The 16514-nt window shown below is 28.2% G+C and overlaps 1 protein-coding gene across 1 annotated transcript in view; it reads right to left on the reverse strand.

The window, feature by feature from the left end:
- Positions 1-2529: 2529 nt before the first annotated feature.
- LOC107454113 (doublesex- and mab-3-related transcription factor A2) overlaps positions 2530-16514 on the reverse strand; it is a 47698-nt gene continuing 33713 nt past the window's right edge. The window contains exon 2 of the mRNA XM_016071184.3: positions 2530-3818. Within this exon, the coding sequence (XP_015926670.1) occupies positions 2947-3818 (872 nt within the window). The 3' untranslated portion in view covers positions 2530-2946. The remainder of the gene's footprint in view (positions 3819-16514) is intronic.

Consider the following 16514-nt stretch of genomic DNA (forward strand, 5'->3'; position numbering starts at 1 on the left):
GATTGATCAGAAACTCTTTCAGCAGTTTATTACTTCTGGTGGACGATTAGTTACTTCATAACTTCAAACTTTAACACAAAATTAACATTTTCTCTACTCTGTAAAAACTGTGGTGTAATACGTATCTGAATTCAAGGGGAGTAGAATAATTGCTAAAGATTATAATTGATAAAGCTGGATGATTAAATAACAAATGGTTTCGGACTATTATTAGAAGTTTAAAGGCGAATAATTGTGCAATTTCAAGATGGTGACGATATACCGGCCGAAATGGAGGTTTGTTTACATGAAGTGTGCTGGTGAAATGCGATTTCTTCTTGTCGGATTGAATTGACAAACTGGCCATATCATATTTTATATCAAGAAGGTTTCAACCATCTTTTCCGATTGCTTGAGAATATTGATTGTAGTCAATTATTTACTAAGTAATTTCAGTTTTCTTTTCGGATTAATTTGTCGGACAACTCATATGAACGGTTAGGAAGTGCCTGACTTTTTCTAGTCGTATTATAAAAATATTTATGTTCTCGTAGGATTTACATAAATTGTCGATTATATTAAATCATTTTGAAATATTTATGTCCTATTCGCGTCGGTTTCATTTTAATTCATAATTATATACTGTCTTCGATGTGTGTATGTTTAATTAACAAACCAATTTTATTTTAAGAAATATTATAAATATATATGTATCCTAAATTTATAATTCTTGCCTTAAATTGCATTTTAAAATGAACTTTATTAATTTTTATGTGCATCATATCTTACAATATTTATGCATTTTAGTGTTACTGAATAAGAAACTTAAGGGGGAGGGTTACTTAACAAAGTAGTATCAAAGAGCATTCAAGGAGTTTCACTACACCAAGAATTACTCTCGGGTTTGGCGTCGTAGAACACTTAATGAAACACTACATACTTAGGCATGAAGTAGTTGCCCTCGTTCTTGGTGCTTAGATACACGAAACTTTTTACAGTGTAAAACTACTACTATAATAAACCTAAATTTTAACATGTGATATTCTTATATAACTTGGATTTATGTAATGAGTTTTTAGTTGAATATTTATTTTCAAAAGTTTCACAATCCGTAAATTGAATTTGAGTAAATATTTTTTGATGCGCATGATTTACTGCTATTCCGTTGTTAATCCATGATGTTTTCTTATTGTTTTCTCAGCTGATATTTCAGTTATTTTTCGTTTTTGCGGTATTTTTACATGATCATTATATTTCCAATATTTTAAAAGCAAATACTATTATAACACATGAATTTCATGCTTGAGAAATTATTTTTTGGTGTAATCAATTCGCCTCGTAAATCCACCTCATTTTTTGAAAGCTATTTATCGATTTTTTAGCCACTTCAAGATGGTTTGATAAATTTCAATTTTTTACCATCCAATCTTTTTTTTCGCAGTAAGTTGAAAGCAATGATTATATTGAATTTTCTGCATCACAAAATGCATTGCGATACTACTTTTTAAAAAATGCTTGTGTGAACCATGACTTTGCTTGTAAAAGTTTTCATCAGCACTAGCAAACTTTGCTACTTGATATTGCAGAAATTAAATCATGCCGTGTTGGCTGGTAGATGAATTCAATTGCGCGAAATGACTTCCTTAAATCCTTCTCTTCGACGAAATTTTTGCTCAGAGGATATAGCAGGAAACTGTTTTGTCAAAAACGAAGAAAATTTCGCGTTGTTTGAGTATCCATTTTTTTACAGTGAAAATGTATTCAGTTCACTTTAACACCAAAACTTGTGGCAACTATATACTAGAAATTTTTACAGTATAGAATAGAAAAATTTATGCTAACCCCAAACGGAGATCTAATTGGATACCATTGCTTTCATTAGTAAACATCAGCTGTTTGTTCATTATCAGCTTTTGTATATTCTCAGTCAATTAAATATTTTTACTTAATTTTCCTTTAATATCATAAGTCTAACATGTAAGCATATTTTTCCTACTTTCTTATGCATTATAAGATCAGCCTTGCTTGCATTTATAAATTTGAACATCAGTATCCAAGAAAGTTTAATATGTTATCTGTTTATCTCTTACACACACTCTTTCTCATAATTATTTGAAAGAAAACCTTTCATTGATTTTTAAGAGTATTATTAACTTAAAAACGTATCTAAAATAATATTCAACATTAGATTTTAATAGTTATTAATAATTTTATTTGTATATTTAATAGTTTTTTAAATAATGCTAAGAAACTGCTAAATTCATTAGTTTTGAAACAGCTATCATGCATAATATATAGCATTGTTTTGCATATAGATCTAAGATTTAAACTCCTTATAATAATACTGTTTTAAACTTGAGGTGTTTAGTTCAAGTTATAGCATAGAAAACAGAAAATTGATAGCAATAAAAATTTTATATTCAACATATCTTGCTTTAACAGCTGTAAAGGATATAACGTTAACAGAAATTTTTTTTAAGTACTACAATGCTTCCAGATTATTTTTATATGTGAAATTTCAAAGAATTATGAATGAAATAACAACAAGAATTAATTTTAATCAATTTTAATAACATTCAAAAAATATTTGCATCTTTCTTTAATAAGAAACAAAAAAAAAAAACATCAAGTATTTTCATTATGATACAGATGAAATAAATAAACCATTCAGAAAGACAATTAATGAAGATATATTACAAATAAAGTTTAAAATTCTATACACATAAAAATAAATGTTTCGATTTTCAATATAAATGAAATGAAATAATGTACAAATGAAACATTTGAGTAGGAATACTTAAATTAAATTTTTAAAATGCACATGATTTTGATATGATTAGAAATTGAACAAAAGTAATTTAATAAAATAAGGAATTATTTTATTTTTCTGGTAAGGAGAACAGAGCCATACCATATATATACATTGAAAACATAATGTTTTATATTTTTGAGTTCACGAAAAAACAATTAATCTGTGAAACCATTCGGACTTTTTGTATCGGGCGATGACAAATCTTGGGGAGAAGGATTACCACAAGTAGGCCAACAGTCACTAGATTTCTTTTTATTTTCATCTGGGACTGGTGATGCATTGGTCGTTATCGTTGTTCCAAAAAAATTCGGATATCCGGGATTAAATGCCGGGGTTATTCCTGGAAAAAAACCTGAGTAAGTTGGCACTGCCAACAGCCCTCTTGCTCCAGGAGCCGAAGAATATGGCCTCCTGAAAGGTAAACCACTGGTATTCATTCCTAAAGTAGATGAATGTCCTGACTGAAAAAAGTTATGAGGACTGGAAAAACCAGACATTGGTGCTGGTTCCCCCATATGATTTGGTTGTCGTGGACTAGGTACTCGTGGTACAGGTGAAGCACTAGGACTAGCAGTCTCTGATGAGGTTTCGTTAATCGTTTTTTCTGGTTCAGGTTCCTTAGTACTCAAAAGATCATCAATGGCTTGGAGAACATCCCCACCATTCCTTTGCAAGACCACATTTAGAATACTTCTGTTCTCTCTTGGAAAGACTCTGGCTAATATGTCTATGGGTGATTTCTTTTTGTGCACATCGAAGACTCGGATGTCACTATTTGGTGTCGGACTTCTTTCGGGAGAGGGAACACCATTTCGGTGATGCAAATCCAGGGGTTCTTGAGGTGTCCATTCAGATTTTCTAATTTCTGGAGGAGGAGATGAAGGTTCTGGTTCTTTGGGGGTACGGTCCTCGTCTTCATATGCTTCTGAATCGGTGGTTGTCTCTTCCGTGTCTGGTCTTCGTCGGTTGGTATCACTTTTTGGACTGGCTGCAGATTCTGATGGGGAGAGTCGAGCCCGTTTCCAATCTGCTTAAAAAGAAAAGATATTAATAAATCAAAGCTTTGTATGTTTTACCACGTTTACCTTTGTTACTATTTACTTCCAACCAGTATCTGTAACAAAAATATATACATTAATAGAAGAGTAAGTATATAGTAAGAGTAAGTACATAGTAAGAGTAGGTATATAATAAGAGTAAGTATATAGTAAGAGTAAGTATATAGTAAGAGTAAGTATATAGAATATTAATAGAAGAGTAAGAAAGTAGTGAAAAATAAATCAATAAATAATGAAGTATCTAAAAATAAGCAACATTCTGTATTGTAATCGCAATTGTCAAACGCGCTATGCAATCACATTACTGCAATCAATATACTATCACATTTTTTAATTATAGATCTTCTACACTATAAAAAATTCGAGATCAAATTATTATATGAAGCACAGGCACTTTGGCTGCATCATCCATAAAATCCATTTTACCGTAAAATTCGTATTAAAAAATAGACTTTATGGTTAGAAGTACAACACTCTGGGTGCCAGTACTTTTTATCGTGATTTGATCTGAACTGTTTACAGTGTAGATAAATCTCAAAGAGGAAGAAATAAACTATAAAATGTTTTTATTTATTCCCTTTTGCCAATTTACCTAGGAGGAAAAATTGACTTCAGGGGTAAAATTCGCTTATTTGACAGTGGTTTGGTAATTTGTGCTGGAATTTTTTACAGTGAAATAAATAAAAAAAATTTGCTTACTTGATTTAAAAAATGGCACTTCGAACCAAAAAAAATTTTCAGATATATATAATAAATTTTATAACGATTAAAAAATTTTTGACATTTAAAAATTTTAATGCTGGACAAAATGTAAAAAAAAGCTATCTAAATATGTATTAATGTAGATGTGGGGTTTCAGACTTCATAATACTTCTTTAAGAATTACTGTACAGAAATATTACAATGCAGCAGTATTTTTGAATTTTAATTAACTTTAGATATTTGAGATTATTAGCTTATAATATTAAAACTGCTTTTAAGAAAAAAATACCATTGAAAGTATCCGTTAAAGAATTTTATCAAATGGAAAACTCTAATTTATAGGAGAAACCGAAATTTTCTGTACCCGCCACTTAGTTTAAAAAAGAAAAAACATCTGTTTTAGAAAAGAAAAAAAATATTATACGTCAGTGCTTGGTTTTAAAACAGCGTTTCTGTTATATAATTAGCCTTTTGAAATAATGTTCTACATTGTTAATCAGTTTTAAAAAATTTAATTAATTTGATCGAAAGGCTTTAACATGACCTTTTTTATAATTAATCCATTTGAATGAATGACGCGATAAGTGATTTAATTGATTGTCATTTTAATTGCCATTTCATAAATTACATTTAATGAAATTTGGTTAAATAATTTCATGATTAATTTTTTTCTGAATATTTGTATAATAATATTAATTATATAAAATCTTTCATTACCGGAGAAATTCTAAAGTTGGTTATCAGAAATATCATTTAAAATTATTAAAAAAAAGGTACAAAAAATGACCAATAAATATTAATATTAAAAAAAAAGAAGAAAAAAACGTCACATACTCTTTAAAAATACCATATTGGTCACATAAATCTTTTTAATTTGAATTTTTAGAAATTCATTTTAATAAACAACGTGTGCATTATTGAGATATTTTTAAAACAATAAACAAATAAGTAAATTTTAAGAATTATTGCAGACTTTAATAGTCATTATAGTCAGATCAATAGAATTCAGCTTTATTTTATTTTTAAATTGTTTAGCTGTCTAAAATTTTAAATGACGCTTTACATTTTTTGATAACATGTAAGATAAAAAAAAAATTGTGTTTAATTGATAATTTTTTTATGCTTAATGTATAATTTTAAGCATTTTAAATGCTACCATAACAGATTTTATGGAAATATTCCTGCTCGTTATAGTTTTCTGTTTTATAACACAGAGAAAAATTAAATTTCTTTGTATATAAGAAACAAATTTTTCCCCATAGTAAGTAGGCAAAGAAAATGTCAGAAAGAAAATTCTACTTAAAAGTATTCGCAAATTCCATTAAAAAATAATAAAAATGTTATATTCATCTAGTGATGTTCATATTCTAAAATACATTTGAAAATACTAATAATGCTTATAAATGCATTTGAAAGTGCTTCAATAGACTTTATAAGGTAGGGATAGTCCTCCAGTCTCCTATAAGCTGTTGCAAATCTTAAAAAATAGCTGATGAAGTAAATAAATGAAAAAATATCAGGTCTTCATGAGATGCATAGTATATTATAATTTATATAGTCATATAGGTAATTTTGTCAGAGTCTTAAAAGAAATTAATGACATTCGTGTTTATGTTATCACTAAACCTCGAAAGCAGTTCATGTTACTTGGCTACTCTAAAAGTTAACTGATTTGTTACATTAAAGTGTGAAATCAAGTGTCTTCCACATTTTGGCTACACTATAAAAAATTCCGGATCTAAATTGAGGTAAAAATTACTGACACCCTGCGTGCAATAATCGTAAAATCCATTTTTAAAGCAATTTTTACAACAATAATTATTTAATTACGGTAATTCAGTAATTTTACAGTAAATATTAATGCAAAAATTGCATTGTATTTAATTTTTGCGCTGAAAATTTTATGGTAAAAGTGGATTTTACAATAAAAAAAATACTCGCAACCAGATTGCCGATACTTTTCACAGTAATTCGAACCGGAATTTTTATAGTGTAGGTAATTTCCACACGAAGAAAAAAATTCTCAAAATTCCAGAATTCCGGTTAATAAAACCAGATATATAGAATTCAATTGGTAATTCATATGATTTCAAATTTCAAATTCTGGATTTTGAAAATCTTAGGTCTCATTCTATTATTTTCGCTGATTTGCTGACCGTTTTGACTTGATTTCTTAGGTATCAAAAAATCAGAAAATAAATACATTAATTCTTTAAGTGTAATAATATTTTAAGTAATTTAATTCTTTGTATGTTTTTAAATTTATTAATTATAGGTTCTATCAAGTGATTTGCTGATTGTAGTAACTTGATTTTTTTCGTTAGTAAAATATAAATAACATTAACTTAATTTGTATGTTCCCGTTTTCCCTTCACAGATCTTATTTTAACTTGTTAAAATGTTTAGAAGAAAATATGCAGATTATCTAGGTAACTTTCAGATTACTTAGGTAGTTTAAGAAATGAAATAATTTTTGGTACTTTAACGGATCACCCAAGTCAATCTGCACATTATCTAGAAAAAATAAGTAATTTGTAGAGTAATTTATTTTTTCACTTTAGCGGCAACATATTTAAAATTATACTTCACATTCTGCAGCAATTCAATTGCTTTTGTCGATCTGAGAATGTATATATTGTATGCGCCTATTTTTTCAGCACAGATTTTATTTCAACTTTAACGAGTGTTTAGTCAATAATGAGTAGATTATCTAGGTAATTTGCAGATTACGTAGGCAGTTTGAGAAATAAATTACTTTTGGCACTATCCAAATAACGGATCATACAGCTGGATCACCCTATTAATTAACCCATTAATTAACGGATCGCATTAGTTAATCTGCAGATTTGATAAAATAAGTTATCTGTATAATATATTCATTCTGCACTGAAGCATTGCAGATTTCTGCACTGAGGGCAATGTTTGAAAAATTATATTTCCCTTTCTGTAGAAATGAAATTACGTTTGTTTTTCCTAGAATATGTCGATTGTATGCTCCTATTTTTCCAGAACAGATCTTATTTTAGTTTTAATGAATGTTTAGTAGGCAATTTGCAGATTATCTAGGTAAGGTTTGAAAAATTATATTTCCCCTTCTGTAGAAATGAAATTACGCTTGTTTTTCCTAGAATATGTCAATTGTATGCTCCTATTTTTCCAGAACAGATCTTATTTTAGTTTTAATGAATGTTTAGTAGGCAATTTGCAGATTATCTAGGTAATTATCAAATTACGTAGGCAGTTTTAGTAATCAAATTAATTTTTGGTAGTTAAACGGATCATCCTAGTTAATTTGCACATTAGCTAGATAAAATAAATAATCTGTATAATAACTGAATTCTACACTCAAGCGGCAACATTTGTAAAATTATATTTCAATGAAATGAAATTATTCTTGCTCATTCGAGAATGAAGACAAGCTGGAAAACCCGACTTCATATGGAAATAGACTAATAGAATATGAACAAAGGACATGGGAACCTCAAATAAAAGAATGAATTTATTAATAATTTATCAAGGGCATTTGAACTCGCAGATTACGATTTCCAATTGAAAACTAGATATTTAGAAATGGCGCTAACATACATTACGAACGTTCTGAAATCTGTCATTAACATTGATATCACCACAAAAGCACCGGTGTTAGAAATCATTGATCCATTATCTCACCCATCTGTTCATCAGAGTCTTATAATCATAAGTCTAATGATGACAGACGAGCTTTCAATAATTCGAGTCTGTTGTTTAGAAAGCGCTGAATTTGCATATGAAAATAATTAATTTCGATTATGTTGACAAATAGGAATATTCTTCTCTAGTTTAAGCGTGTCATCTGTGGTAAAAGACGTGATAATTAAATTAAAAATTCAATTATGGAATTCATTGCTTCGAAATTCTGCCGTTTATTTAATAAATATTTCTTGCTTGCACTTCCGTCTTTGAGAATGTATAAGAACTACAATTTGAAAAAACAAACGCAAAGCATTTAAATGAAACCTTTTTTCTGAATTATGTAACTATTCTTTTAAATAATGTATTGCTATCGAAATGTTAAATCTGTGATCAATTTCAAAATGTTTAAATATTTTCAAGATTGAATTTCTTGAAAATCATTTATGTGCTATAAATAAAACTTTATCACAATAATAAAACAGATAAAATTAACATTATCCACCTGTACTGCAAAAATTTCGAATTAAAGTACGGTTGAAAGTACTGGTACTCAGTGCGCCAGAACTTTTTCTGTAAAATTCATTTTTACCGTACAATTTTACAGAACAACAAAATCTGAAATACCGTAAATTTTACAGCAATATTTACTGTAAAATCATTGAATCATTTCAATAAGATGAGCATTAATGTAAAAGCTTCGGTATGAAAATATATATTCAAAATGAATTTTATGGCAAAATGGATATTGCGGATGATGCACTTTAGAAGCTGTTTTCCGTAATTTGGTTTGGCAAACAGTGTAGTCTAAAATTTAAAAAAAAATTGTTTTTTTACTTTTTTGTTATAAAATTCTAAATAATAAATTATATTATTTGTCTCCTTTTCTTTGTTAACAAGCTTTAAAATCAATATAAAAGAGGTTTATTGTGCTTTGGTAAATATCATTTGAATTCAGCTTATTTTTCTTTAGTTTTGAGAAAAAAACTAATAATTTAAAAAAAATTCAAATGGAATTTAAACTAAGTTAAAACGAATAGCCATCTTTCTTAAAAATTTAAGAAATTGTAAATTTTTTATTTGTCTGATAACAGTAGAAATAAACTTTGAGATTCTTTTTAAACTTATTTTTGAAACAAATCTTTCATCCTCTTTTTACTACTACTATTATTTCTTTAGAAATGATTTTACCTAATTTCTTTAAAGGAACTTTATAAAAACTCTATCAAGTCAACATATATCGAATCTTTAATAAACATGCATGAATATTTTAAGTATAGTTAATGAACTTGAATATGATACGACAAATTTTTTGCATACATGAAAATTTGTGAAAGTTATACTGTTTTCTGATAAAAGAAGAAATTTTTTTATTAAAATAAAAAATTGCACTACTAGCTAGTTCCTTTTGATCACTATTCATTTTCCTCAAATACAAGGGGATTCTTAGCTAAAAATGATAAAATTCAAGTCATTGTTATTCTTTCAAGTAATGAAACTTTCTTCAGTTGGAACGCAAAATTAAACTTAGTTTTTTTTTCTCCCAATATAACCTCGAATAATAATAGTAAAGCTTGATTTTTTTCCTCTTATGGTCATTTTTTTCATATTTTGATTTCGAATTTAAAGTGACCAATATAAACAATTATACAAATTTAAAGTTACTGCATGACATTTGGAATATATTTAGAGGCTTTAGATAAGCATAAATTTCTTTTCTAGAAATTGAAAAACTTTCGATTCTTGCGAATATTTTTTTAAGAAAAAAGTAATAAAAAAGGAAACTATGCAATTAAATATAGAAACTTTTTTTTTCTGAGATAATATTAATAGAAATGAATTTGTCTCCTGATATTTTTATTTAAAATTACTTAATTGCTAAAATTACTAAGCATTATAGTGAAGTTAATCCATCAAAAAAGATAGTTTAAATTTTTTTACAATGTCTAAACCTTAACTCAATTTCAAACGTTTAATAGCTTTTTAACATGTTTGTGCATCCATTAAACATTACAAGGTCGCAAAACTTATAAAACAATGCATTTATAAAAAAACAAAATTACCCTGAACACCATAATATGGTATGAAGAAAGGATTCAAAACTTATTTGCATACTATAATATGCTCCTTCAATGTATTTTAATCAAAAGTTACATAAGCACTTTTTTTCCATATTTAATTTAACTGAAATTAATTACTGCACAAATGCCTCATTACTAACTAAGGAAAAATGTATTTTCAAATTTTACAAGCAAATGTTTAAATTAACTTAAATAAAACTAACATAACTCAACATAAACTGATATTTTTAATCAAAGTTTTTTCACTATTTGTATTTTTGTAAAGCATAATACTTTCAGGAAAGAGAATTGGAAGCAGTGCGCTATACTAGAAAGTTGTCTTTTAGGTGTACATTTTCTGAACAACTTTTTTTTAAAACAAATTTTAAATTTCCTGTTTAAAGTAATTGTAATTTACTAACAGCTTTTCCAAAGAAAAGAATTATTCAAATTGAGTTGAATTGTAGAATAAATATTGCAGTTCTTACTCATAAAATTTGACAATTTTTTTTATCTTTTATAACATTCATTTTTATCAACCGTTTAAAAAATAAATAAATAAATAAATATCCTCCATCTCAATATTCTTTTTTTTTTCAATGAAACATATAATAACAGATCTCTTTAACTTCTTCAAAATATTTTTTGCAGGCTAAAAATTAAGTAACATTACCCCATAAAAATAAATAATATTACCCACTAAACATACAAAAGTAAATAATATTTCCCAATAAAAATGAACAATCAATATTGATCACTATTAATCACTCTCAAAAATCAGAATGTATTATAGTTATTATAAAAATTATGGAACCTAGTAAATAATAAAAATAATGGAAAAAAAATTTGTAAGTCTGAATAATCAATTTTTTTTTTATTAAATTGAGTATCAAACCAAATTTAGCAGAAGATTGAAGAAAATTAGTTAATTTGAAGACCTTAATATTACTATTTAAGATACGGTTGATACAAACTATACTATCTTAAATACCTATCTATAGATGAAATACTTATCAGGCAGCCAGATATTTTCAAAAGTTACAAAGAACAATAAAAAAGAAAAGAAATACTTGATAAACAAAATAAAGATTAACAAAATGCAACAAAGTTTGAGTGGTAAATTTCGAGAGCAAGTTAATACAAGTTCTGCCATTCCAATATAGTTCGGCAGTTTCTCTAGTCTTTGATATTTTGACCTAAATTTTGGCACTTAAGCATTCATGACACTCAATTTACAGAACTGGCATTAGTTTATTTGAAAATTTTTGTTTCACATTAATCATTAATTGTATTCTAATGAACCTAGCTATTACTTTTTTAAAAATTTTATTACGTGATTTTTAAAACTTTTTAAAATTAAGTTACTACTATTATTTGATATGTAAGGAATATCCCACTGTTGATTAACATAAAGGAAGAGACAAATTAAACCAAGAAATTTATTCTGCTCTTTTTTATTAAATAAGCACGACCGGGAAAAGCAATTGTGTAAATTTATATTTAACTCCATCATCAATTTTATTTTATTTTTTAACTGTCGTCGAACGGCCAACCAAATTCTGAGTTACAGACTATTAATGTTCAACTCCGTAGCCTTATAATTTTGTACCCAACCCTGAAAACAAGGGAGCTCCGGGAACAAACATAGAGACAAACTCGTCTTCGTGGATGACTTTTTGATGGAGCTAACTCGTATCTGCATTACATCTAGCGGAAGACCACGAAAAAACCTATGGTTAGCACGTCTTTAAGAAGATTCAAACCCATGATCCGTCTACAACTGAGGATATTTTATATCACAACGCCATAGTCGATGCTAGCCGGGAGCAGAATTCATTTCAACTAACCGCCAGTGGGATTTAAACCTGGGTTACCTCATTCGGAGTCGAATGCTCAATCCCCTGAGCCACTACGGCTTTCCTCCATTAATTTAAATTATTTTTTTATTTGTCATTTGAAGACAATAAAAAAAATATAAAAATTTTATTTCTAAAAAAAAGAGAAAAAAACTAACACTAGATAGCTCAAATAAAAGAGTATGATACGAATGCCTTTAAATGCAATTATTATAAAAAATAATAATAACAATAAACACTGCCTGCTTTGTTCGGATTATCTTATATTAGGAAATTAAGTCGAGTTTTTTTCCTTTATTAAAGCAAGAACAGAAAAGGTAAAAAAAATATTCCTAAGAATGAAAAGGTAGGAACAATCTCTATTATCTATCCGGAGGGAATGGAACATGGTGCATTATCCTTTGATATATCGTTTTGGACAGGGGAGGGAGGAGGTAACCGATGCATTCTTTCTGTAAAAGCGTTTCGTTTGGGGAGAAGCCGAGAAAATAGGGCGGCGCAGGTATTAGGCTGCGCTTCATAAGGGAGTATGCATTGTCGTTGATTTGACATATGACTTTCCAAGTCATAAAATGCGATATTAATGGGGAAAGGCTTGTTTCCGGCAGCGCTTCTGATAAATGGCGCCTCCTCATATCCCGGTGCGGACAAAAATTTAATAATAATCGATATAGTTATATGGTGGCGAGGAATTTCGCTGCGAGTACAAAGACCGGTTCGAATAAACTGACACGGAGCTAGCCGAAGATAATGAAAGTTTCTTCCTGATGGACGCCTATAGGTTCCGATTGCCGGGCCGCGGATTCCTGGAATTCCGCCATCTATGCGGATAAGCATCCCAGTCTTTAATGAACTGTCGCTCCGCTCTTTTGACTCCCACGCTACACACTCCCCCTTCTGACCAATTTATTGCTTCGACACTTTATGATACTCTGCGGCGGCGAGCGTTTATTAAAAACTCTATCACTTTGTAGCTTCCCACGCGCGACAAGTCACCAACAAGGAGGGATTTCATATCGCTTTTGGAATTCCAATAAAATATTCTTCCATCATGGACTGTAAAAAAAAGTGTTTGCCTGAGAGGGATAACTCCCCCCGTCCCCTTACCCTTTTCAGAGCCGATATTATTGCTTCTCATTTTTATTGAAAGAGGTTGGAATAAATATTGAGGCAGGAAAAGCATTTGTATTGCTTTTTCTGGAATAATCTATTGACAGGCTTAGTGACTGTAATCGAATATAATTAAGGATTTTATTGCTCGATGTTTGTGGAAGAGAATGATAAAAGGGTGAATTAGCGAGGTTTAATTTGTAATTGTGTTTCCCTCTTTAGAATGCTTGATCCCATTTTTTTTTGTCCTTTATTAATGTCTTTTCGGGAAAATTCCGGAACATTTTTTTAATTTAATTATGCTTGTGAATAAATGAATGGAAATTAATTAATGAGTTGTATAGAAATGTTATTCGAAGCCTATGTTATAGCCGTAGTTCTTGTAGTTATAAAAGCTTTAACAATGCTATGAGCACTGATAAAGAAAAGTTTTCATTAATTAAAAAAAAAATTTTATTGGAAGTCGCTGCAGGTAATGTAATGATAATAATAATTAAAAATAAAGCAATTAGGGGGAAAAAAACTTAACTGTCTGATTGTTCAGAATTTTAAAATGTTAAATTGAACTTTTATGTATACATACACATCTATCAAAATTTGATTTAGTTACAGATACGCTTGGATTATGAGTTTAATAATTAGTAATGAAAAGGAGTTTAATAGGATGTAATAAAATTCGAAAAATGCGTTGAAATTGGGGAGTTTTATCATGATATTTCAGAATATGGCACAAAAACTATTTATCGGTTAAATTTTCTTTTCAGTTTTGCAATTTTTGCTAAATATATGGTAAAAGAAACTATAATTTTGAAAAACAGAATTTTTGGTAAACCGTTACCATATGAACGAAACAAATTAACAAAAGAATAGCTTACTATATTTCGTGTATTTCAGTTTTCATTACCAGAATTTTTTTTAATTTTTTTTTCACCAAAAAGTACGGTGATTTAACAGAATTTTTTTTATCCATATTTAAATTACATTAAAAAAGAGCCACATATTTCGAAAAGATTTATTTGTTTCGAATAGTTTTTTAATGAATTATTACGTCTTTTGAACTAAATTTAATCTTCACCTTCACTTTATAAAAAGAAGAAAAAAAATCACAATTTACGGCTACACTATTAAAACGGTTAAATGCAGTGCAGTTTCTTTAAATCTGAGACTGGAAAGGCAGCTTGTAAATTTGTTTTTGAAACAAATATTTTTAAACTGCTTATGGTTTAAAAATATATGTATTACACAGTTGAAAAATATATGTGTGGAGCATCTATTTTTAAACTGCATAGAATGTACTCGACTGCTTCGTATTCTCAAAATATATTAAAGACTCATTTTAAAAATTTGAGATTAAATATTTCTGACGTGATATTTTTATATTTTTTATATTTTATATCGTTTTTTTTTCGTCAAAAAAAAATATATATATACTTTCTCTTCTTTACAAAAAAGAGAAATTAAAATAAAATACCAATTGATTGAATGTTTATGCCTAAAAGAATAAAAGGGTTAAATAAAGAGGCAAAAACAAAATTCACTGAGCGATAAAATTAAATTTATTTGTCCTGCAAATCATCAGTGATATTTTCATTCTTTACAAGGTTCAAAATTCGTATTTAAGAAAAAGGATATATCTCTAAATGCGTATTTAAAAAATGGACACAACCCAAAGTTCATTATTAGGAATATGACATTGCAAAAAATGCGTACTTAAGAAGAAGATACAGTTCAAAGCGCGTACCTATGGAAATGGACATAGCTTAAAATGCGCATTTAAGAAATTACACACGGCTTAAAATGTGTATATAAGGAAATACACATTGCTCGAAATGCGTATTTAAGAGATTTTACACAGCTTAAAATGTGTATTTAAGGAAACTCACATAGTTCAAAATGCGTATTTATTAAATTGCACATGGCTTAAAATGTGTCTTTAAGAAAATGGACATAGTTTAAAACGCAGCATTTAAAAAAATTGTTCGCATCTTAGAATGCTTACTTAAAGAAATACTCATAACTCAAAATTCGTATTAAGAAAAGAAAATGTCTATGGATCAAAAAGCATATTTAAGAAAATGGATGCAGCAAGGGATACGAATTTCGAATGTTCAACCCAATTTTAACAACTTATATTTCATTGGTTATTTAAACACTAAGCATTGTGTGACAAACGACTGACTATGGGTCAAAGTGCTTGAATTCGGGATCAGGTTGATTCGGTATTTTACAGACGTAACTTTCCAGGTGATCTCTTTGTTTCATAACTCCAAATTATAATGTAATTTTAATTAATCAAAATTCTACAACGTAAATTTACTACTCAAATTACGAATGTATAAATCCCATGACAACCTTATAACAACATCTGGTGTTTTTTAAAGTCTTTAAAAAAACTAATATTAAAATGAAATGTACTAAATAATTTATGCAAGTGTATGATATCATATTACGAATTTATTTGGATTATCTAGATTATTCTTGAAAGTAAGAAAAAAATTCACATAAGAGAAGTTTGAAAAATGGAAGCAATTGTTATGTTCATTTTCTTAAATAGGTATTTTGAGCTATATTCACTTTGTTTTTAACTACGTATTTTGATCTATGCCCAGAAAAGGCTCGCAGTCAAAATATTATTTTCGGTTCAAAAAGTGCTAGAAAAGGTACAGAAAAAAAGATTTTAGCTTTAATTAAAATAGTTCCTTATATTTTTGAAATATAACAATTATTGAAATATACCAATTTCCGGTATATTTCAATATTTTCCTTTTGTCAGTCTGTGATAGTTTTAAACTGTTTATACTTAAAAGGATTTAATAAAGTGGAAATCAAATAAAAAAACAATTGAGTGATAAAATTTATTTTTACAGCAAATGTTACTTTCGCTTCAAGCTGTACGGAAAAAGCACAGAAAAGGAGAAAAATTAGCTAGTTAAAATCATTTACTTCTGTCAATTAGCAATCTGTTTTACACTTTTTTCTCCAATTTCATACACATCTGTTAAATTCACTTAAAAATCATAGATACATGTTTGGTTCAATGTTTGAATTATGACTGTTTGTTTAATTTAATATGTTTCAATCATAAAGATAAAATACACAGTAAAAAATAAATAAAACCAAAAGTAACAATCCCAATCTTCGGCTCTAATGTCACCAAATAATTCGAAACAATAAAGATGATTAAAAACGAGTAATAAAATATTTGAAAAAATTAGTTAATTCTTAGAAAAAGGGCTATCGAAATTCAAATACGTATTAAACTTTCACC

Source organism: Parasteatoda tepidariorum, chromosome 3 (assembly GCF_043381705.1).
Source record: "Parasteatoda tepidariorum isolate YZ-2023 chromosome 3, CAS_Ptep_4.0, whole genome shotgun sequence".
Lineage (NCBI taxonomy): Eukaryota > Metazoa > Arthropoda > Arachnida > Araneae > Theridiidae > Parasteatoda > Parasteatoda tepidariorum.